This window comes from Callithrix jacchus, chromosome X (assembly GCF_049354715.1).
Source record: "Callithrix jacchus isolate 240 chromosome X, calJac240_pri, whole genome shotgun sequence".
Classification (NCBI taxonomy): Eukaryota; Metazoa; Chordata; class Mammalia; order Primates; family Cebidae; genus Callithrix; species Callithrix jacchus.
Genome location: NC_133524.1, coordinates 68,552,073 through 68,575,216, shown reverse-complemented (window position 1 = coordinate 68,575,216; position 23,144 = coordinate 68,552,073). Strand labels below are relative to the sequence as shown.

The 23,144-nt window shown below is 44.4% G+C and overlaps 1 protein-coding gene across 2 annotated transcripts; it reads right to left on the bottom strand.

The window, feature by feature from the left end:
* Positions 1–246: 246 nt before the first annotated feature.
* Positions 247–21,514, bottom strand: NONO (non-POU domain containing octamer binding). Of its 2 annotated transcripts, XM_002762976.5 has the most exons (12): positions 21,448–21,514; positions 20,726–20,782; positions 12,024–12,186; positions 10,481–10,674; positions 7,131–7,432; positions 5,763–5,858; positions 5,376–5,572; positions 4,964–5,048; positions 4,491–4,593; positions 2,978–3,017; positions 2,684–2,793; positions 247–1,458 (listed from the first exon to the last, which is right to left on the bottom strand). In XM_002762976.5, exons 3-12 carry the CDS (start codon positions 12,175–12,177, stop codon positions 1,324–1,326), a joined length of 1,416 nt encoding a protein of 471 aa, XP_002763022.1. In that variant the 5' UTR covers positions 12,178–12,186; positions 20,726–20,782; positions 21,448–21,514; the 3' UTR covers positions 247–1,323. The 2 variants fall into 2 exon arrangements, with proteins under 2 accessions (XP_002763022.1, XP_008987714.1); XM_008989466.3 differs by lacking the exon at positions 20,726–20,782.
* Positions 21,515–23,144: the final 1,630 nt, after the last annotated feature.

Genomic DNA, 23,144 nt, shown 5'->3' with positions numbered 1-23,144 from the left:
CCCCCAGCTCACTGAGTTGAGCCCATTTTCTTTCAAAGGGGCAACTTTCCTCCATTATTACTTCCATTTAGTGTCAACAGCACTAGTCCCTCCAAACCACTTCAGTCATTTTACACATCTCATCCCCACCTCCTGTTTTAGATTAATACTGCAATCAGTCATAAAGGCTTCCCATTATAGAGCCTACTGCTCATCACCTAAGGTAACTCCCCTCCCTCCCTTCCCATTCAAAAACAGCACAGAAAATTAAAAGGCTTAAAATGTATTTTAATAAGTTGATGTTGCATTACTGCTCCATTTCTCAGAAAAACTCCAAATTTATCAGACAAATCAAACACGGTACACTGATGAAAAAAATGCACAGCGTGACTACCTAAGATAGGCAAATCTAAGAGCTACTGTCAAGACTTTCAGTATACAGCAACCCTGTTCCCAAGATTGTACTAGGCCTATCAAGAAAAACTGTGAACAGTAACATTATAGACACAAAAGGGTCATTCCTGGGATCCTCACCCAAGAAAAAGATGGAGGTAAGTTAACACAAGATTTTTTTTTTTAAAGATATACTAAAATGAAAATCTCTAAGAGAAAATGTCTTCTTTAGGTCATGAAGGGGTAATATATGGGATATAACACAACCGTATGTTCGTTGCCTGTGACCTTTGTGGACTGCCTGAATTCTCACCTGGGAGTGAATGGAGCAATGGGACTAAGGTCATTGGGGGAGGTTTGGTTTCTGTGGTGTATGTGGCAGTTTCTCTGGGGCTGGGGGAGTATTAAGGATAAGAAAGCAAATGAGGCTGGGCACAGTAGCTTGCGCCTGAAATCCCAGCACTTTGGGAGGCTGAGGAAGGTGGATCACGAGGTCAGGAGTTCAAGACCAGCCTGGACAAACGAACTCGGGAGGCGGAGGTTGCAGCGAGCCAAGATTGCACCACTGCACTCCAGACTGGGTGACAGAGAAACTGTCTCCGGGTGGGTGGGAAGCAAGCAAATGAAACAAGATGGACAAAAACAAAACAAAAAACCCGGAATGATCAAGATTAATGAGCTCTAAGTGGATCCACTTTGCAATGATTTCCCCAGGCGCTCAACAATCACATTTGAGACTTCAGGAATGCACCACACAGAACTGATTAAACATTATACGACACATTATTTGTTTATACCACCACTCCCTTGCCCAGCATACTCCCTATAGTACAGGTAGGGTAGATCTAACTATTGTAAGGAATCCCTAACACTTTTCCAGGGTAGAATTCTGGCTAGTCCAAAAAGGGTCCTTCTTTTAAGGGTTTTGAGAAACTAGACACTGCAACTTTATTAGTATCTGCGACGTTTGTTTGGAGCGAATTCAGCTCCAGGAGCTGCACGGTTGAATGCAGGAGGAGTTCCACCAATTGCCCCAATTCCTTCCATTGTAGCAGCCTGACCAAAGCGTTCAGTTGTTGGTGGGGTCTTAAAGAGAAAAAAAAACCAATATTGTAACAGAGTCATTGTTCTAAGCTTCCCACCTATCTATAGTACCTCCATTGGAGGCCATTTCCATTCAACTATTCAAGGATCCCGATGGCAGGAGTAATCAAGTCTGTTTAGAGGATAACCCCAAAAGGTTGTCTGAATTAGGGACTTAACCAATCATCTTACCTTTAACGTTTTAGCCACTAATGACTAAGCAACATCACATACAATCCTAAATTCCTAGGTTAGCTGTTATAGCCAAATACTTTATCCTGAGCTAGGTATCTGAGCAAGGGCAGGCTATCTTAAAATACCCAGTTTTGGCTGGGCATGGTGGCACATGCCTGTAATCCCAGCTACTCAGTAGGCTAAGGCAGGAGAATCACTTGAACCCAGGAGGCGGAGGTTGCAGTGAGCCAGATTGAACCACTGTACTCCAGCCTGAGTGACAAGAATGAACTCCATCTCAAAACAAAAACAAAAAAACTATCCAGTTTTGGCATTATCAATGTTTTTCTTTTTGGTTCCCTGACCAGGAAACGGGCATGATCAATTTTTAACACCACAACCAAAACAACCTCAGGATTGCATGAGCCATGAAGTATTTGGATTCGCAACTATTTTATGTGATAATGCCTACCCTGCATTGACTTCCCTCCAAAACAACCTGTTACCCATGGTGCAACTACACAGTCAGACTGGCCAGTCAGACAGTGGCATTTACTTAACTCCTAGATTAAGTCAAGACGGAGTTTGCTCAAGATTCAAAAATAAAGATCTTGAGGTTACATTTAATGGATATCAGCAGTCCTAACTAAAGACTGCTATCTGGGCCAGGCACAGTGGCTTACGCCTGTAATCCCTGCACTTTCGGAGGCTGAGGTGGACAGATCATCTGAGGTCAAGAGTTCGAGACCAGCCTGACCAATATGGTGAAACCTTGCCTCTAAAATACGAAATTAGCTGGACATGGTGGCACGTGCCTGTAATCCCAGCTATGTGAGAATTGCTTGAACCTGGGAGGCGGCGGTTGCAGTGAGCCAAGATTGCGCCATTGCATTCCAGCCTGGGCAACAAGATCAAAACTTTTTATCTCCAAAAAAAAAAAAAAAAAAAAAAGACTGCTATCTGTAGCAAATTGAGGTAGGCCTAGGGGCTGTGAAAACAATGCCTGTTCTCCTACCACCATTTAGAGGTACTGTAGAGCCCTGCAGTTTATTACCAATCCCAAAGTTCCATCCGGCATCATAGTGGCAGGTCCTGGAGGAGCTGGGGTACCAGCTGGCACAGGAGCAGGGGGCATGGCACCTCTGTTGTTTATGCCCATAGCACCTAAAGCAGAGTAGTGTGATCAGTACAAGGGAGAGAGACTGTTAACTCTCTTTCCATGCCAAAGGAAATAATTCAACAAGACCGCTGGGCGAAGACATGCACGTCACCGGTAGGAGAAGCTACACAGTTCACCAGGGACCAAACAAAAAAGGAAATTAGAGCCATTAACCTCCTAAGTCCTTACCTCCCATAGCCATCTGACCCATCCGAATCTCCTGCTCTCTCTGAAAAACAAAAAATACTCAAGACAGTCCAAGACAGCAGTGCATTCTACAACAATCCATCAAAGACCACACGTGGATAACCCATCCCAAGAGCACTGATACCAAGCTGTGGAGCACAACCCTTGATAGTTGTGCAACAAATTCAAGGTCATGGAGCTACTAGGACACAAGTCAGTCTCCTATTATGAACAGAGAGGTGAAAGGAAGGGGGAAGAGATTTCTTCTAAAAGTTCCAACCTGTACAATTGCAATCACAGCAGAGGAGTAGCCAAGGTTGTATATCTCTTCCTATAGAGTCTAAACAGAATACAGCAGGACTCAGTTTTTCATCCTAAATTGCCTGTGAGGCAAGAACTCCTCTTCAGGCTGGGCACGGTGGCTCACACCTGTAGTCCCAGAACTTTGGGAGGCCGAAGCAGGAGGATCACCTGAGGTCGAGAGTTCGAGACCAGCCTAGCCAACACGGAGAAACTCCGTCTCTACTAAAAATAAAAAAATTAGCTGGGCATGGTGGCACATGCCTGTAATCTCAGCTACTCAGGAGGCTGAGGGAGGAGAATCAATTGAACTTGGGAGATAGAGGTTGCAGTGAGCTGAGATTGCACCACTGTACTCTAGCCTGAGCGACAAGAATGAACACTCCGTCTCAAAACAAAAACAAAAAAACTATCCAGTTTTGGCATTATCAATGTTTTTCTTTTTGGTTCCCTGACCGGGAAACAGGCATGATCAATTTTTAACACCACAACCAAAACAACCTCAGGATTGCATGAGCCATGAAGTTTTTGGACTCACAACTATTTTATGTGATAATGCCTACCCTGCATTGACTTCCCTCCAAAACAACCTGTTACCCATGGTGCAACTACACAGTCAGACTGGCCAGTCAGACAGTGGCATTTACTTAACTCCTAGATTAAGTATAGAGACGGAGTCTGCTCAAGATTCAAAAATAAAGATCTTGAGGTTACATTTAATGGATTATCAGCAGTCCTAAAGACTGCTATCTGGGCCAGGCGCAGTGGCTTACACCTACGATCCCAGCACTTTTGGAGGCTGAGGTGGGTGGATGATCTGAGGTCAGGAGTTCAAGACCAGCCTGACCAACATGGTGAAATCTTGCCTCTGAAATACAAAATTAGCTGGGTATGGTGTGCCTTTAGTCCCAGCTACTCAGCTGATGCTGAGGCAGGAGAATCGCTTGAACCCAGGAGACGGCGGTTGCAGTGAGCCAAGATCGTGCCACTGCACTCCAGCCCGGGCAACAAGAGTGAAACTCTATCTCAAAACAACAACAGCAACAAAAAGAACTCCTCTTCAAACCTTACTGCTCCTCCTCATGAATTCTTTTTTCTAAAGTGCTATTTCACAACACAGGAAAATTGGTTATAACCGGTATCCTAGCAGACAATTCATGGTGAGTCAGGCTTATCACGACTGGCCTGGTACATCATGGGTACATGGGAGATATACCGCATCAGGGAAGGTCCCCTTGAATCCTTCCTGCTGTCGCCGCATCATTTCTTCTTGCTGTCGCCGCATCTCTTCTTCACGGCGCCTGCGCTCTTCCTCCTGCCTACAGAGAGTCATCAAGGCATTTAAGAGGCATTTCAGAACTTGAGCAGATTAATAGGGACTCAGCCAAGGAGATCGCCCTACTGAAAACGATCACAGTTCACCAGGAAACTCACTGTTAAGTGTGCCTAGCCCTGAGGCAACCCCCAAAGGAACCTCATGAGACCAGCACTCAGCTGCTTTCTTTTTAGCGGCTAACTCCCAGAACCAAAGGCAGCTAAACATCTCCAATCCAAACAGAAAACCCGAGAAGCAGCCAGGAAATATTTGCCAACATGTTTACAAATGCATGAGGTAGCATGGCAGTAGGAAAGAGGAATGAGACATTACCTTTTAGAGTTGTCAGGGAAAAAGAGTTCGAGAAAAGTTACCTGAGCTCCAGCTGCTTTCGTTTTTGCACCTCTTGGTTATGCAGCTCTTCCATCCTCCGAAGTTCTTCTTGGCGCCTCATCAAATCTAAAGAAACAACAGACTATTTCTCATTGCCTTCTTATAGATCTAATGACTTTCTATCAATAAATATCCAGAAGGCAAAGAGGATATAATTCCTTTGGTGCCACCTGTGGTGTCCAGATTCCAAAATGAAGTCAAACCTATCATTTCCTTCTCCACAGAATCCAGTATCTCTGCCACATCTCCAACCCTATTTATACCAAAATCAACACAGAACACTTCTGAGTATAAAAGCAGAGATCTAGGCCTTTCTGCTAACTGATACAAATAAACTTATTTTAAAAAGTCATTTTGTCCTTTCAGCTTTAAGACTTATAGGCCCAGACTCACCCTGTCTCATTAGCATGACCTGGTGCTCATGGCGTGCAGCTTCCATCTCCATCTCTAGCTTCTCACGAGCCTCCTTGATGTTGCGGTCCACTTGGTCCTGCTGCTGCTTCTCCATCTCAATGAGTGCCTTCCAGCGCATGGCATACTCATACTCAAAGGAGCCAGGCTGTGCAAATCTGGGTGGCTGCTCTCGTTCCCTATAGGCAAGGTTCCTAGGTTACTAACTTTGTCCAGGATTACCCCAGCTAACTATTGCATTCCTTCTGAGGACCAAGCCAATGGCTGCCAGTGAACATGTGCAACAAAGACCTGCCTTTTTTACATATGCCCTTGTAAGCTTCCTTAAGAAGCAAACACCTAATAGGGAAATCCATCAAGACCACATACTTGTGAAATTGCTGGTTCTTTATAACCAGCTTCTCTGGAAGTCCCTCTTCATCATCTAACTGGTCCATAGGCTCCACAGTCACAGGACGAGGAAATCTGGGAGAAAGAACAAAGTTCAGTGTTAATCAAATCATACCCCACACCACGCTTCTTCTCTACACATGCTGCTGGCACAATGAATTAGCTAGGGCTCAGGACTGGACAAACACTTCTGAAGAAATTTTTTATACCTAACAGCATTATAGAAAATGGGGGTTCATAGGACAAAAATCAGGCTTCAGATCTCTGAATACAACCTCAAAAAGATGTTCCAAGAGAGTAGGTACAATACTTAAGGACAGGTCAGGCGCGCTGGCTCACGCCTGTAATCCCAGCACTTTGGGAGGCCGAGGCGGGTGAATCATGAAGTCAAAAGATCGAGACCATCCTGGTCAACATGGTGAAACCCCATCTCTACTAAAAATACAAAAAATTAGCTGGGCATGGTGGTGCCTGCCTGTAATCCCAGCTACTCAGGAGGCTGAGGCAGGAGAATTGCCTGAACCCAGGAGGCGGAGGTTGCGGTGAGCCGAGATTGCGCCATTGCACTCCAGCCTGGGTAACAAGAGTGAAACTCCGTCTCCAATAAAAAAAAAAAAAATTAAGGACAGCCGAAACATCTGATTATCTATAGAACTCTGAGAAAATGACTTGCAGTAAACACTAAGAGATACTACATGCACAAATCAACTTTTCAGAGCTCTAAAACTTCAAAGTAAAGAGAGACGTAATACTGACTAAATGACAGCCTAATGACTGACTAAAAATGTATTTTTCGTAATTGTCATCCTACTTCTATTAATCTAAGATTATAGTAAAAATCATATGAGAAAGCTCACTTAGTACCAAAAGGCTTTTTTTTTTTTTTTTTTTTTGAGACAGTCTTGCTCTGTTGTCCAGGCTAGAGTGCAATGGTGCGATCTCAGCTCACTGCAACCTCTGCCTCCCGGGTTCAACAGATTCTCCTGCCTCAGCCTCCTGAGCAGCTGGATTACAGGCACCAACCACTGCAGCTCATTTTTTTATTTTTCTTTCTTTCTTTTTTTTTTAAATTATAGTATTCTGTACAGTAACATTAATTTTTTTATTTTTAGTAGAGATGGGGTTTCACCATCTTGGCCAGGCTGGTCTCAAACTCCTGACACCTCATGATCCATCCACCTCGGCCTCCCAAAGTGCTGGGATTACAGGCATGAGCCACTGTGCATGGCCTAGTACCAAAAGTCTTTAAATGAACATAGAAACATGGTTACTACTAAAGGCTAACTCTCCAGGCCATGGAAGGAATCAACAATCTAAGGTCTATGTCTGAAAATGACCCTCACTTACGTGGTTAGCAGGAAGGAGCCTTCACTGCATCTGTCCAGAGCTTTCCGAGCAGCTGGCTTCCCTGAGAACTCAACAATGCCTTTTCCCGAGGGCCTTCCTCGATCATCCACAATCACTACAGCCCTTTCCACCTGGCCAAACACAGAAAAAGCTTCTTCCAGAAGTTCGTTGGACACATACTGAGGAAGGTTTCGAACTGTAAGGGATGCACTATGGCAGGCAAAGCGCACACGCAGCTGCTTTCCACGGAGTGGCATATTGTCCAGCTCCACTTTGGCAATCTCTGCTAGGGTTCGTGTTTCCTAGGAAGAGGAGGAAAATTAGAATAACTCAGTTTGACAAAGAATACCTTAGCAGCCATCAACAGTCTAAAGAAGTGTAGTTCAGTAACAAAATATCTTCCCCCTAAAAACTTGACAAGCAAGGCCAGGCGCAGTGGCTCAAGCCTGTAATCCCAGCACTTTGGGAGGCCGAAGCGGGTGGATCACGAGGTCAAGAGATTGAGACCATCCTGGTCAACATGGTGAAACCCCGTCTCTACTAAAAATACAAAAAATAAGTGGGGCATGGTGGCGCATGCCTGTAATCCCAGCTACTCAGGAGGCCAAGGCAGGAGAATTGCCTGAACCCAGGAGGTGGAGGTTGTGGTGAGCTGAGATCGCGCCATTGCACTCCAGCCTGGGTAACGAGCAAAACTGTCTCAAAAAAAAATTAATGGTGTCCTTCAGCTATTTGGCCACCCTAGTTGCTTCTGATGGCCATGCAATAAATCACATGTAATTCTACAAGTTAATAACACTTAGGTGGTCATCACTTTCATAGGTATTCTCCCAAGTGACAAGAGATCATCCAGAAAACAAACACCATTGGCCGGGCACTGTGGCTCACAAGGTCAGGAGATTGAGACCATCCTAGCTAACACAGTGAAATCCCATCTCTATTAAAAACACAAAATATTTGCTGGGCATTGGTGGCACACACCTGTAGTTCCAGCTACTTGGGAGGCTGAGGCAGAATTACCTGAACCCAGGAGGTGGAGGTTTCAGTGAGCTGAGATTACACCACTGCACTCCAGCCTGGGTGACAGAGCATGACTCCGTCTCAAAAATAAATAAATAAAATAAAATATTCTGGGTGGTGGATTTGAGGGTCGTCTCTGTTTTCCTTTTTCTTTGAGACAGTCTTGCTCTGGCACCCATGCTGGAGTGCAGTGGTGCAACCTCCACCTCCCGGGTTTAGGCGATTCTCCTGCCTCGGCCTCCCGAGCAGGTGGGACTAAAGGCGCACACAACTACGCCCAGCTAATTTTTGTATTTTTTAGTAGAAATGGGTTTCAGCATGTTGGCCAGGCTTATCTCAAACTTCTGACCTCAAGTGATCTGCCTGCCTTGGCCTTCCAAAGTGCTAGGATTACAGACATGAGCCACTGCACATGGCCTAACTTTTGCTAGCTATGTACCAGAATCATGTATACCCTCCAAGAAGCCTCTTCGGAACCATAAACCTTGATGGGATCCCTTTCATATTACTAAAAAGAAATCTGATACCCAGAAAAAATGACTTGCCTTATAGTCTAGAGTTAGCAGCAGATTGGAATGAAAACCAGTTCTGATCACCTCATCCAGTGATCCTGCTGTCACATTATTCTCATCCATTTATGAAGGTAGATACTGTCTAGAAATGTTTTCCTCTCACATAATTCCCTAAATTAAACCAGATTTTAAAATAAGGCCTACACTTACAAATGGTTAAGATGGTAAATTTTACATTATGCATGTTTTACCATCATTAATTTCCCTTTTTTTTTTTTTTTTTTGAGACGGAGCCTCACTCTGTGGCCATGCTGGAGTGCAATGGCGCGATCTTGGCTTACGGCAATCTCCGCCTCCCGGGTTCAAGAGATTCTCCTGCCTCAGCCTCCTAAGTAGCTGGGACTACAGGCGTGTGCCACCACACGCAGCTAATTTTTAGAGAAGGGGTTTCACCATGTTGGCCAGGATGGCCTCCATCTCGATCCTCCTGCCTCAGCCTCCCAAAGTGCTGGGATTATAGGTATGAGCTACCATGCCCAGCCACCATCATTAATCGCCCAGGCTGGAGTACAGTCCTATGGTCATAGCTCCGTGTAACCTCAAACTTCTAGGCTCAAGCAACCCTCTTGTCTCAGCCTAGTTAAGTAGTTAGGACTACAGGCACACACCATGCACCTGGCTAATCCAATTTAAATGTTTTTTTTTAAAGATACAAATAAATCAGGCACAGTGGTGCATGTCTGCTGTCCCAGCTACTCAGGAGGCTGTGGACAAGAGAACTGCTTAAGCCCAAGAATTCAAGTCCAGCCAGGGCAACACGGTGAGACACCTATCTCTTTTAAAACGAGATACAAATAAAACTGTCTCTTAATGGTTATGAAAAGTCTTAAGACAATATATATGCAGAAGCTTGGGAAATAAATTATATAAACCTTTATCATTAATAATTTCTTTTTCACTTTTTCTGGAGGAAAACAGTGATCAGCCAGGCACGGTGGCTCAGGCCTGTAATCCCAGCACTTTGGGAGGCTGAGGCGGGTGGATCACGAAGTCAAGAGATCAAGACCCACCCCGGTCAACATGGTGAAACCCCGTCTCTACTAAAAATACAAAAAATTAGCTGGGCATGGTGGTGCGTGCCTGTAATCCCAGCTACTCAGGAGGCTGAGGCAGGAGAATTGCTTGAACCCAGGAGGCAGAGGTTGCGGTGAGCCAAGATCGTGCCATTGCACTCCAGCCTGGGTAACAAGAGCGAAACTGTCTCCAAAAAAAAAAAAAAGTTCCTAAGGGCATACTTTAGCTCCAGTATCCTAGGCAAAAAAAACCTGTTATCTTTGAAACAAAACTGTGAGGAAAAATTGAAGTGTGCATTTTTGCAGTTGTTTCATCAATAAGCTTTTAATGGGCTGGGCACCGTGGTTCACGCCTATAATCCCAGCACTTTGGGAGGCCGCGGCGGGTGGATCACGAGGTCAAGAGATAGAGACCATCCTGGTCAACGAGGTGAAACCCCATCTCTACTAAATATACAAAAATTAGCTGGGCATGGTGGTGCGTGCCTGTAGTCCCAGCTACTCGGGAGGCTGAGGCAGGAGAATTGCTTGAACCCAGGAGGCGGAGGTTGCGGTGAGCCGAGATCGTGCCATTGCACTCCAGTCTGGGTAACAACAGCAAAACTCCATCTCAAAAAAAAAAAAAAAAAAGCTTTTAATGACCAAATCACCTGCTAATTATTTCCAGTGCCTATTTTCCCATCTCCATTATTCCCCAGCTTCCCCACCTTTAGAGCACATGCCTCAAAAGCCAACAGTTGCTCACCAAGCGGATAAAGCCAAATCCTTTATCCTTATGAATGAAGACTTCGCCTGCCTTTCCATATTTCTCAAACAGTTTCCTCATTTCTTCCTCAGTGATGTCGGGAGGAAGATTTCCCACAAAGAGACGGCTTCGTTGGGTAAAGGTCTTCTCTCCTGGTTTCCTAAAATTCTTCAGGTCAATAGTCAAGCCTTCATCTGAGAGAAGACACATAACCACTTAAAAGACTGGGGAAAGATTATCACAGTCGAATCCTCAAAGACATATAACCACTGCTAGATTAGGAAACATAACTTGTAGAGAATGCAAACATCATTTCCCAAGGCAACCTAACCACTTATTAGTAAATTGCGCCTTAGAATGTGAAAGCAGTATGCAGAGATCTTCAAGGACATCTGAACAGCTCTATGATGGGCCAGAAGCCAAGCTGGACTAATCAAGGGAGAAAAAAATATAGAAGCTACCGGCCAAAGAGAAAATTTAAGCAATTCAAGGAGCCCTATGTTCCAAGGGATCAGATTTTAACATTCAAAATGTAACTTCAGATGAGAACCAAAAAAATTTTTTTTAAGTAACTGTTCCATTTTCCTAATCTCTCACCAATTTTCATAACCTTAGTTCCCATTCTTTCAGGCTGGGAGCAACAGAATGACGAGTTAGGAAAGAGCAATTCTTTTTTTTTTTTTTGAGATGGAGTTTTGCTGTTGTTACCCAGATTGGAGTGCAATGGCACAATCTCGGCTCACCGCAACCTCCGCCTCCTGGGTTCAAGCAATTCTCCTGCCTCAGCCTCCCCAGTAGCTGGGACTATAGGTGCGCACCACTATGCCCAGCTAATTATTGTATTTTTAGTAGACGGGGTTTCACCATGTTGACCAGGATGGTCTCGATCTCTTGACTTCGTGATCCACCCGCCTCGGCCTCCCAAAGTGCTGGGATTGTAAGCGTGAGCCACCACGCCTGGCCTCCAGGAAAGAGCAATTCTTTATAGTAATCTCTGTTAACAAAGCTGGGATTGGTTCTAGTCTTAGAGGCATACAAATGGTACTCAAAGTTTACTGACTGAACGGGAACATATATTTAAAACTTTTTTCCAATGAGCTGGTACAGGCTCAAGGCTAACCGTATAATACTCAATACCAGACTTCTCCATTTAAGCCTAAAGATTTATTCTGGCTGCGGGGGAAGGGGGGGGGGTGTTAAAAAAAAAAAAAAGACTTATTCTATATTCTTTTTAACTACCAGTCATCTGACGACTACCTCTAAGAACCAAGCTGAGATAAAACATGCAGATGTCTGTTTAGCAGTAGAATGTGCCAACACAGCAGAGCAACCTACACTCAACTGCTATCATACATGTTTTCTCCTTGGTTCCGGAGAATAATTAGCCTTTCCCATCATAAGAAGTATTAAGAGGTAAAGAGGGAAAAGAACAAAGGTGTGCCATAAAGGCTATTCCTTTATAATCCCAAGAAACAAATCTAAAAACCAAGAAACCATTCCCAGTGGGAATCTATTTCTACTCCATCACCTAGCATATACACACTTTGGCTGCTGGCCTGTTGCCCATTTGCAGGTATTGGCGGTGGTGGTGGCTGCTGCTGTTGCTGCTGGTGGTGCTGCTGCTGGTGGTGATGTTGATGATGCTTTCTTGGAGTATGGTTTTGCTTCTCCAAGTTAAAAGTTTTATTACTCTGCATTTTTGCACCCTATAAAGAAAAAGTAGACTATTAAATAGATTCAATACTAATAAACACAACCATTCACCTTCCTGATGACTTATATGTCATTAATCAGCTTTGGTACTCTGGCTTTTGCCAGAGGCAAACAATTAGTAACAACCACGACAAAGGAGAACAATTCAAAAATCTATCAGTGTGGCCAGCGGTGGTGGCTCATGCCTATAATCCCAGCACTTTGGGAGGCGGAGGCGGCTGGATCACGAGGTCAAAAGATTGAGACTATCCTGGTCAACAATGGTGAAACCCCGTCTCTTAATAAAAACACAAAAATTAGCTGGGCATGGTGGTACATGCCTGTAGTCCCAGCTACTCAGGAGGCTGAGGTGAAAGAATTGCTTGAACCCAGGAGGCGGAGGTTGCGGTGAGCTGAGATCGTGCCATTGCACTGCACCCTGGGTAACAAGAGCGAAACTCCGTCTCAAAAAAAAAAAAAAAAAAACCCAGGCCGGGCACAGTGGCTCAAGCCTGTAATCCCAGCACTTTGGGAGGCCGAGGCGGGTGGATCACGAAGTCAAGAGATGGAGACCATACCGGTCAACATGGTGAAACCCTGTCTCTACTAAAAATATAAAAAATAAAAAATTAGCTGGGCATGGTGGCATGTGCCTGTAATCCCAGCTACTCAGGAGGCTGAGGCAGGAGAATTGCCTGAACCCAGGAGGCGGAGGTTGCAGTGAGCCAAGATGGTGCCACTGCACTCCAGCCTGGGTAACGAGAGCGAAACTCCGTCTCAAAAAAAAAAAAAACAAAAAAAAACAAAAAACTATCAGTGTTGTATATGAAAACCATGCTAAAAAAAAATCTTGCATTCTAGAAGTTATACAATATAGTAAAAGTCAAACAAAAAAGGAAAACAAAGAAAAACATAAATTAAAAGGCCAATGCAGTGGCTCGTGCCTGTAATCCCAACACCTTGGGAGGCAGAGGTGGGCAGACTACTTGACTTCAGGAGTTTAAGACCAGCCTGGGCATCATGGTGAAACCCCATCTCTACCAAAAAATACAAAAATTAGCTGGGTGTGGTGGCATGCACCTGTGGTTCCAGCTACTTGGGAGGGCTGAGATGGGAGGATCACTTGAGCCCAGGAGTTCAAGATCAGCCATCCTAGACATTACAGTGAGATCCCATCTCTACGAAAAAAATTAAAAATTACCCAGGCATAGTGACACACACCTGTAGTCCTAGCTACTCAGGAGGCTGGGGCTGGAGGATCACTTGAGCCCAGTTAGAGGCTGTAGTGAGCCATGATTGTGCCACTGCACTCCAGCCTGGGCAACTGAGAGACATCTTGTCTCAAATAAATTAAATAAAAATCTAAATACAACCAAGCATCAGCAGTTACACTGCACATAGAAACTAAATGAGTACTGGATGAAAACAGCTTGCACTAGAATGGCTTAAGGAACTTTCCAGTCCAATACTATACATTAATAGGAAACTACTTTTCCAAAAGAACCCACTCTTAAAAACTGGCCCCATCACACATTAAAAGCACATTTTAAAAACAAAATAATTGAAACAAATTCTAGTTATCACAAGGACAAAAACTAGTAAAGTCTTGTCTTCTCTGGTACCTACCAATCCTAGCCCACAGTACATACTGTGTAAACAGTGGTACAAGTATGGGCTGTGAGGTTAGGCATCCTTAGGTTTGCCTTGTGTTCCTAAACTGTGTACTACTTTAGTAGTAAATTATTCTGTACCTGTTTCTTCAGCTGTTCTTTTTTTTTTTTGAGACGGAGTTTCGCTCTTGTGACCCAGGCTGGAGTGCAATGGCGCGATCTCGGCTCACCGCAACCTCCGCCTCCTGGGTTCAGGCAATTCTCCTGCCTCAGCCTCCTGAGTAGCTGGGATTACAGGCACGCACCACCATGCCCAGCTAATTTTTTGTATTTTTAGTAGAGGCGGGGTTTCACCAGGTTGACCAAGATGGTCTCAATCTCTTGACCTCGTGATCCACCCGCCTCGGCCTCCCAAAGTGCTGGGATTACAGGCTTGAGCCACCGCACCCGGCCTTCTTCAGCTGTTCTAAAGGGGATGATAAAAATACTGGTCTCTCAAAGTGGCTATAAGAATAAACATGTAAAAATACTAGCTCACTACTGGCTACAGTAAGCACTCTAAATATTTATTAATCACAATGGAAAGACAAATGACTACTAAAGCAATAAAAGCAAATATAAAAAGATAGGCCGGGAGTGGTGGCCAATGCCTGTAATCCTAGAAGTTTGGGAGGCCAAGGCGAGCAGATCACCAGAGGTCAGGAGTGTGAGACCAGCCTGACCAACATCGTGAAACCCCGTCTCTACTAAAAATACAAAAACTAGCCAGGTGTGGTCCCAGTTACTTGGGGAGGCTGAGGCAGGACAATCACTGGAACCCAGGAGGTGGAGGTTGCAGTGAGCAGAGATCCTGCCACTGCACTGCAGCCTGGGCAACAAGAGTGAAACTGCCTCAAAAAAGAAAAAAAAAAAAAAAAAAAAGATAAACAGGCTGGACACAATGGCTCACATCTGTAATCCCAGCATTTTGGGAAGTCTAGGCAGGAAGACTGCTTGAGCCCAGCCCTGGCAACATAGTGAGTCCCATCTCTATAAAAAATATGTATAAAAAAATTAGCCAGGCATGATAGCACATGCCTGCAGTCCCAGCTACTTGGGAAGCTGAGGCTGCAGTGAGCTGTGATCATGCCATTGTATTCTAGCCTGGGCAGGCAGAATGAGATTCTGTCTCAAAAAAACAAAATAATAATAATAAAACATTAAATTCTATCATTTAAAAATCGACATATGATTAAAGAGAAAACAAATGCTCTGTGCTCCCAAACATTGAAAAGAAAAAAAAAAGAGGCCAGCATGGTGGCTCTGGCCTGTAATCCCCGCACTTTGGGAGGCCGAGGTGGGAAGATGGCTTGAACCCAGGAGGAGTTTGAGACCAGCCTGGGCAACATAGCAAGACTCAGTCTCTGTTTTTACTGGGCTCAAGCAGTCCTCCAGTGGCTCATGCCTGTAGTCCCAGCTACTTGGGAGGCCGAGGCTGGAGAATTAACTTGAGCCCAGGAAGAGGAGGTTACAGTGAGGCGAAATCATGCCACAGCACTTCAGCCTAGCCAACAGAATGAGAGACCCTGTCTCAAAAAAATAAATAAACAAATAGGCTGGGAGCGGTGGCTCATGCCTCTAATCCCAGCACTTTGGGAGGCCAAGGCAGGCAGATCACCTGAGGTCAGGAGTTAAGAGACCAGCCTGGCCAACATGGTGTGGCAGCATGCACTTGTAGTCCCAGCTACTTGGGAGGCTGAGGCAGGAGAATTGCTTGAACCCAGGCAGCGGAGGTTGCAGTGAGCTGAGATGCTGCCATTGCAGTCCAGTCTGGGTGACAGAGTGAGACTTGGTCTCAGAAATAAATAAAAAGAAAAGAAAAAAGAAGAGCCGGGCACAGTGGCTCACGCCTGTAATCCCAGCACTTTGGGAGGCTGAGGCAGGCAGATCACAAGGTCAGGAGATCAAGACCATCCTGGCTAACACGGTGAAACCCCATCTCTACTAAAAATACAAAAAAACTAGCTGGGCGTGCTGGCACACACCTGTAGTCCCAGCTACTCGGGAGGCTGAGGCAGAAGAATCACTTGAACCCCGGAGGCGGAGGTTGCAGTGAGCTAAGATGACACCACTACACTCAGCCTGGGTGATAGAGGGAGACTTTCTAAGAAAAAAAGATAGGCTGGGCCCGGTGGCTCACACCTATAATCCCAGCCCTTTGGGAGGCCGAGGCAGGTGGATCACGAGGTCAAGAGATCAAGACCATCCTGGTCAACAAGGTGAAACCCCATCTCTACTAAAAATACAAAAATTAGCTGGGCATGGTGGTGCGCGCCTGTAGTCCCAACTACTTGAGAGGCTGAGGCAGGAGAATTGCTTGAACCCAGGAGGCGGAGGTTGCGGTGAGCCGAGATTGTGCCATTGCACTCCAGTCTGGGTAACAACAGTGAAACTCCGTCTCAAAAAAAAAAAAAAGAAAAAAAGATTACTGGTATAATCCAGACTGAATTCAAAAGTTGAGTTTTAAAATGAAAATTTTTAACTTTATCAGGTTAACAAACTGAGGACAGTCTTCCTTGTTCAAGGACAGTTCAGGAATTAAAAGGACAATGTCAATCCTAAATCCTTTCCCTCAAACACAAGACCCTCTAATAAGAATTTAGCTGAAGGAGGCCAGGCACGGTGGCTTACGCCTGTAATCCCAGCACTTCGGGAGGCCGAGGTGGGTGGATCATGAGGTCAAGAGATCGAGACCATCCTGGTCAACATGGTGAAACCCCGTCTCTACTAAAAATACAAAAATTAGCTGGGCATGGTGGTGCGTGTCTGTAATCCCAGCTACTCAGGAGGCTGAGGCAGGAGAATTGCCTGAACCCAGGAGGCGGAGGTTGCGGTGAGCCGAGATCACGCCATTGCACTCCAGCCTGGGTAACAAGAGCGACACTCAGTCTCAAAAAAAAAAAAAAAAGAATTTAGCGGAAGGAAAAATGCAAAAAAGGATCTTTATCAGCATCGTATTATTAATACTATATGTTCCCTTTAAAATAGAGAAAATTAGGCCAGGCTCAGTAGCTCACACCTGTAATCCCAACACTTTGGGAGGCCAAGGTGGGAGAATCACATAGACAGGAGTTTGAGACCATCCTGGCCAATATGGTGAAACCCAGTCTCCAAAAAAAAAGAGAAAATTGGCCCAGGCATGGTGGCTCATAAAGGTGAGGAGTTCAAGACCAACCTGGCCAATACGGTGATACCCCGTCCTCTACTAAAAATACAAAAATTAGCCAGGGGTGGCACCTGTAGTCCCAGCTACTTGGGAAGCTGAGGCAGGAGAATTGTTTGAACCCAGGAGGCGGAGGTTGTAATGAGCTGAAATCGTGCCACTGCACACCAGCCTGGGCAACAGATGAAGACTCTGTCTGAAAGCAAAACAAACAAAATTGCTGTGGCTCATGCCTGTAATCCTAGCACTTTGGGAGACTCAGGCAGGTGGACTGCTTGAGGTCAGGAGTACAAGACCAGCCTGACCAACGTGGTAAAACCCTGTCTCTACTAAAAACACAATTTTTTTTTTTTGAGACGGAGTTTCGCTCTCGTTACTCAGGCTGGAGTGCAATGGCGCGATCTCGGCTCACCGCAACCTCCATCTTCTGGGTTCAGGCAACTCTCCTGCCTCAGCCTCCTGAGTAGCTGGGATTACAGGCACGCGCCACCATGCCCAGCTAATTTTTTGTATTTTTAATAGAGATGGGGTTTCACCATGTTGACCAGGATGGTCTCGATCTCTTGACCTCATGATCCACCTGCCTTGGCCTCCCAAAGTGCTGGGATTACAGGCATGAGCCACCACACCCAGCAACAAAACACAAAAATTAGCTGGGCATGGTGGTGGGCTCTATAATCCCAGCTATTCAGGAGGCTTGGGCAGAATTGCTTGAACCTGGGGGGCAGAGGCTGCAGAGATAGTGCCACTGCACTCCAGCCTGGGCAACAGAGAGTCCATCTCAAAAAAATATATTAGTAATACAGAAAATTATATTTCTCAGATGAAAGAAATGCGACAAAGACTTGATAACTACTAATGCTGATGGTATGTGTATGGGAATACTTTCGTGTGTATAAAAACATTCCAAAAAATAAGGAATCCTAATCCATTTTATGTCACATCCCACCAAAACTGAAAACAGCAATGCAATCACCAAATTCTGTATCCAAAAGTTGTTTAGTAAGACAGTAGGTGCCGGTCGGTCGCAGTGGCTCACGCCTGTAATCCTAGCACTTTGGGAGGCCGAGGTGGGTGGATCACCTGAGGTCAGGAGTTCAAGACCAGCCTGGCCATCATGGTGAAACCCCATCGTTAAACAAACAAAAAAATAGTTTAGTAAGACAATAGGGTAACTAGAGCTATCAAGATATCCATTCGGTCTTTAATTCAGAAATTCTACTCCTGGATATTTATCCTAATAATTTTAAAATTAAAAACTACACCCATGAAAATGTTCATTGTAATGGCCTTTATGGTAACAGAACAATAAAAATGACTTAAATTCCCAAAATTAGGAAAATGGTTTTCATTAAATTATGGTACATCTATACAACAAAGTGTTCACAGCATTAAAAATTACGTAGACCACATAAACATGTATGTGGAGAAAAGGTTTTTTTTTTTAAAAAAAAATGTGAATATAGAGAAGGTACAGAAAGTAGGCAAAAACGAAAACAACTGCATTGCTTGTAGGTTACTAACGATTTTTCAATTCACTATTTCATTCAAAAAAATATTCAGTGAATGCCTACTATCTGTTAGGCACTATTCTAGGTGCTTGGAGTGATCAGTGAAAAAAGCAGATTCTTGCCTACAGAGCTTACTTCTAGTGAGAGACTAATTATATAGTATTTAAGAAGAGGAAAGTGCTATGGGAAAATAAATAAAAATGGGGGAGGAGGGGGTAAAGTGGATAGGGAATGGAAGGAGGCAGATGGTAAACCTCACTCAACATTTGACATTTAAGCCAAGACTTAAATTTTCACATTTATATCATTTAATCAATCTTATGTTTCTCATTAATGTTCTAAGGTATCAGAAATTACAAGTTAAAATTTTATTTAAAAATTTTTAAACAAATTACAATTATGTACTTATTACAAAATGCATTTTAACATAGAAAATTTAGAAAAAAATTAAAATCCATAGATCTACCACTAATAACACTGTTAACATGTTTGTATACCCTTCTAGTCATTAATTTATGTATTTGAAATGAGATACTATTCTGTAACCTGTTTTTTACTTTATGATATATCATAAACAGCTTTCACGTCATTAAATCTTTTACATTAACAAACACAGTATTCAGTTGTCAACCAAGTCCCTATTGTATTGGACACCTGCGTTGTTTCTACTTTTTCACCATTATAATCAATGCTCATAGCTAAATCTTTGGACATACCCATGTAGATATTCCTCCCAGTTTTCCATTCTTGCTTAATTAAACATACATTATCATTTCAGTGACTGATATCGCACTCTTGCATATTCGGTGACTGATGTCGCATTCTTGTATATTCCTCATTTCTGCTAATGTCAACATCATTATAATTTTTAATGCCTATATAAAATCCACCAGGATGTACACTAATTTACTAAACTACTCCCTACAATAATAAGACATTTAGGTGGTTGTTTTGGGCTTTTCCTATTACAATGCTGCAGTAAATGTCTTCTGGCTTTAGGCTTTGTTTCCATTTAATTATTTCCATAGGATACGTTGTTAAAAATAGAATCTATCCTGTTGACTCTTGCAGCATAGTACAACATTGTTTTCTCAAAAAGTTGTAAGGATTTTAAATACCATGAGCAGATGTAGCAGTTTCATGGCAAATGAGTTACCTTAAAAATAGGAAATCATGTTTTAAAAAATAAGACATAAGCCAGGGGCAGTGGCTCACGCCTGTAATCCCAACACTTTGGGAGGCTGAGGTGGGTGGATCACTAGGTCAGGAGTTTGAGACCACCCTGGCCAACATAGTGAAACCCCGTTCAAAACACAAATAAATAAAATAAGACATAAAAGAAGTTAAAACATACAAAATCTAAAATCCACTCTGGAAACAGTTGGGGGCATCAAAATCAATTATTTTCCTATTTGGGGTCCAGGTGTTAATATCTCTCTTCCCGTGGCCCCAGAGAGGCCAAAGATGGAATGCACTAGAGTAAGACTGTCATACTGTATAAAGCACCTAGAAGACTGCCCACCAAGTACCAAGCACCTCGAGAAATATTTCTTCCCATCACCTATTTCTGATGACCACCAATATAATTTGGAAATACGTGCAGAACCCTCTTCAGAATAATAAATTAATGGTCGCCTAAATACTGGGCCTCTGAAAAGAGAACACAGCACAAAGATCAGCAGCAAAGACTTCTTTCTACTTACTTGTCCACAAGACTAATAATCCTGATGAAGAACTTTGAGAGAAAATATGCATTGCTGGTTGAGAAAGACTACTTACTGGGCATGCTAGTTAGACAAATGTTTAGGTACGAGACCAAACACTACATCACACATATGTTAAATCTAAATAATTGTTCCGTCGATTTTCAGCAGAAGGGTCAACTTTTTAGGTAACTAAGGGGAAAATCTGATATCAATTTACCAGACTGAGATGGCCGCCTGGATGGCCAGCTCGAAAGCTGTGAAATGATCTAAGGTCCTTTTCTAAGGGTTTCTTAGGACTTTTCACTTAACAAGGAAGGTGGACAAACATACAGTATAAATAGAGCCAGTGCCCCCCCAACTAGAGTTGCCAGATTTCACAAATAAAATACACAACCCACAAATGGAATTTCCAATTTAACTGAAACTATGCAACGTATACTCAAAAATAATTGGTTGTGTAAGTGAAATTCTAACTCAACTGGGTGCCCCGTGTTTTGTCTGGCAACCCTACCCCTTACACCTACCTCAACTTCGATTGAAGACAGCAAAGTGCCTCCCAGTCCTCTCTAACCTCGACTTCTCTGTTAAAAAACGCAAAGAAAGGTGTCAGCTATGGTAAGAGTTTCTCAAACAGGAAAGTAAAATACTCGATGCAAAATCCATAAATATGTTTCATTTTAAAAAGTGATGCTATATAAATGCGTCAAGGAGCTAGGCGGTAGACTAAAAAAAGGGCATACAGAAATCTGACTACGAAAGCGGTGGCCTCCGAACGTGCAGAGGAACTTTCCAGCTAAGACTTTTGACAAAGAAATATCGCTCGAGGGGCCTCACATGCCCATTCTGAATTAATGGCCTCGTGGGGCCGAGAGGAGCAGCGCCCAACAAAGCGCCTCCTCCAACCAACCAGGACTTCAGCGATCTCTCATAATAGACCCCACACCGTAGGGCCCGTGGCGGCTCAGAGACCAGCAACTTACTGACACTGGCAAGATTCGGAGACGAGTTACACAAAGAAACAGGGCAGGAGCGAAAACGGGGAAAGCCCGAGGCGAAGCGAGTAAAGAGGTGGGCCCCCGCGGGTGGGCAGAGAAGGCAGTGCGGCGGCGGAGACAAGGCCTCAAGGGCCCTCGGAAACGCCATCCCCTCTTCCAAACCTAGCGTCGCCCGAGCCTTTTCCTTCGCTGATTGTTTCAAGAAATCCCAGTACCCTCCCAAATAAGAACAAGCCGTCCCAAAAACTCACCCTCTACCGACTAATCTCTCCTCGGTGTAACGGCGACGCTACACGGCCTCTACCGTCCCGAGAAAAGAGCGCGCGACCGCCGGAAACGAGACGACGGAGCTCGGTGCCTCCCAAGGGGTACAAAGCGGTGTTCTCGATTGGTTAGCTGAACTGCTAATCAAGGTTTATCTCCCGAGGCGGAATCATTTTTCCGCCATTTCTTAGATTCTATTGGCTGCCGAACGCTAAAGGCTTGAGTTGGTGTGAACGACAGATGGGGACAAAGAGTGCGGCTTTATACCTAATGCGCATGTGCAAGCGGCCTGGCGCGTGAGACGGAAAAGGAAAGGGGGAGGGGGAAAAGGAAAGGGAGAGGAGCTGGGGGTGGGGGTCGGAAGGAGAGACATAAATGCACTAACTGAAAGACTGAAAGACCAAGTGGTGGGAGGGGGAAAGGAGAAGAGAAAATGGGAGAGTCAAGTGGAAAGAGGGAGAGGAAGGGGAGAAAATGTGCGCGTAGGCGTGCTCGGAGAATTTCTGCACTGCGCCTGTGCAAGATGCAAGAGTAACAATGTCATTGTATTCAATGTGATAGATTTGGCCTCGCCATGTTTCTTTTTTCACACTTCCTCGTTAGGGCTTGCATCCTGACACCTCATACTTAATCAGATTTCTAGGTGCTTCTCCTGTTGCTAGGGCTACTTGGGAAACGCAACTGAAATAGTCCACTCTTTGGTCATGGTTACAGACAGGAGGTGGGGGAGGAGAGGAAGCATCACACCTTAGTCTCTGCGTGATTACACAGAATTGTAACCAGCACCCTCATTTCCATGGTAACCAGAAAACCTAGCAGTCCAAACGTCACTATTGTTCCTATGATTTACAGAGAGCTTCAACAGGTGTCATCATGGCCATGGATATATTGTAGGCCTACAGCTCAGATACTCCGTAAGAGGCCTATTAGTAACTAACCTTGATTGTTTCAGTAATGCCTAACTCGCCTCGCCCCAGTAGTTAACCGAAGACTACAGGGATCAATTGATAGGTATTTGTTGTTAATTCCCACTAATTCACACTCAGGGTTGCAGGGTATACCAATGGGCACCACCTTATGTGGGACACAATGATCTAGACTTGCTGTCTGCAATGATGGAAAGGTCCTATGTCTGCTGTGTTCAGTATGGCAGCTACTAACGATAAGTGGCCCTTGATAGATGACTAATGTGGCCAGGTGCAGTGGTTTAGGCCTGTAATCCCAGCACGTTGGGAGGTCGAGGCAGGCGGATAACCTGAGGTCAGGAGTTCGAGACCAACCTGACCAACATGGAGAAACCTTGTCTCTGCTAAAAATACAAAAAATAATTAGCCGGGCATGGTGGCGCATGCCTGTAATCCCAACTACTCGGGAGGCTGAGGTAGGAGAATCGCTTGAACCCAGGAGGCAGCGGTTGTGGTGAGCCAAGATCGCGCCATTACACTCCAACATGGGAAACAAGAGCCAAACTCCATCTCAAAAAATAAAAAATTAAAATTAAAAAAATAAAATATGACTAATGCAACTGAGGACCTGAATTTTTAATTCTGGCTGGGTGCAGGTATCATGCCTATAATCCCAGCCCCTTGAGAGGCCGAGACGGGCAGATCACCTGAGCCCAGGAGTTCGACACCAGCCTGGGTAACATGGCAAAACCCCATCTTAAAAAAAAAAAAAAAAAAGC

What these genes read in the sequence shown, in the direction of transcription:
- NONO (XM_002762976.5), bottom strand. Translation starts at nt 12,177, where the DNA reads ATGCAGAGTAATAAAACTTTTAACTTGGAGAAGCAAAACCATACTCCA. An exon ending in GATTTGGCTTTATCCGCTTG is followed by an intron (nt 7,433 to 10,480) that starts GTGAGCAACTGT and finishes TCCTCTTCCTAG; the next exon opens with GAAACACGAACCCTAGCAGA. An exon ending in CGGATGGAACTTTGGGATTG is followed by an intron (nt 1,459 to 2,683) that starts GTAATAAACTGC and finishes TTTCTCTTTAAG; the next exon opens with ACCCCACCAACAACTGAACG.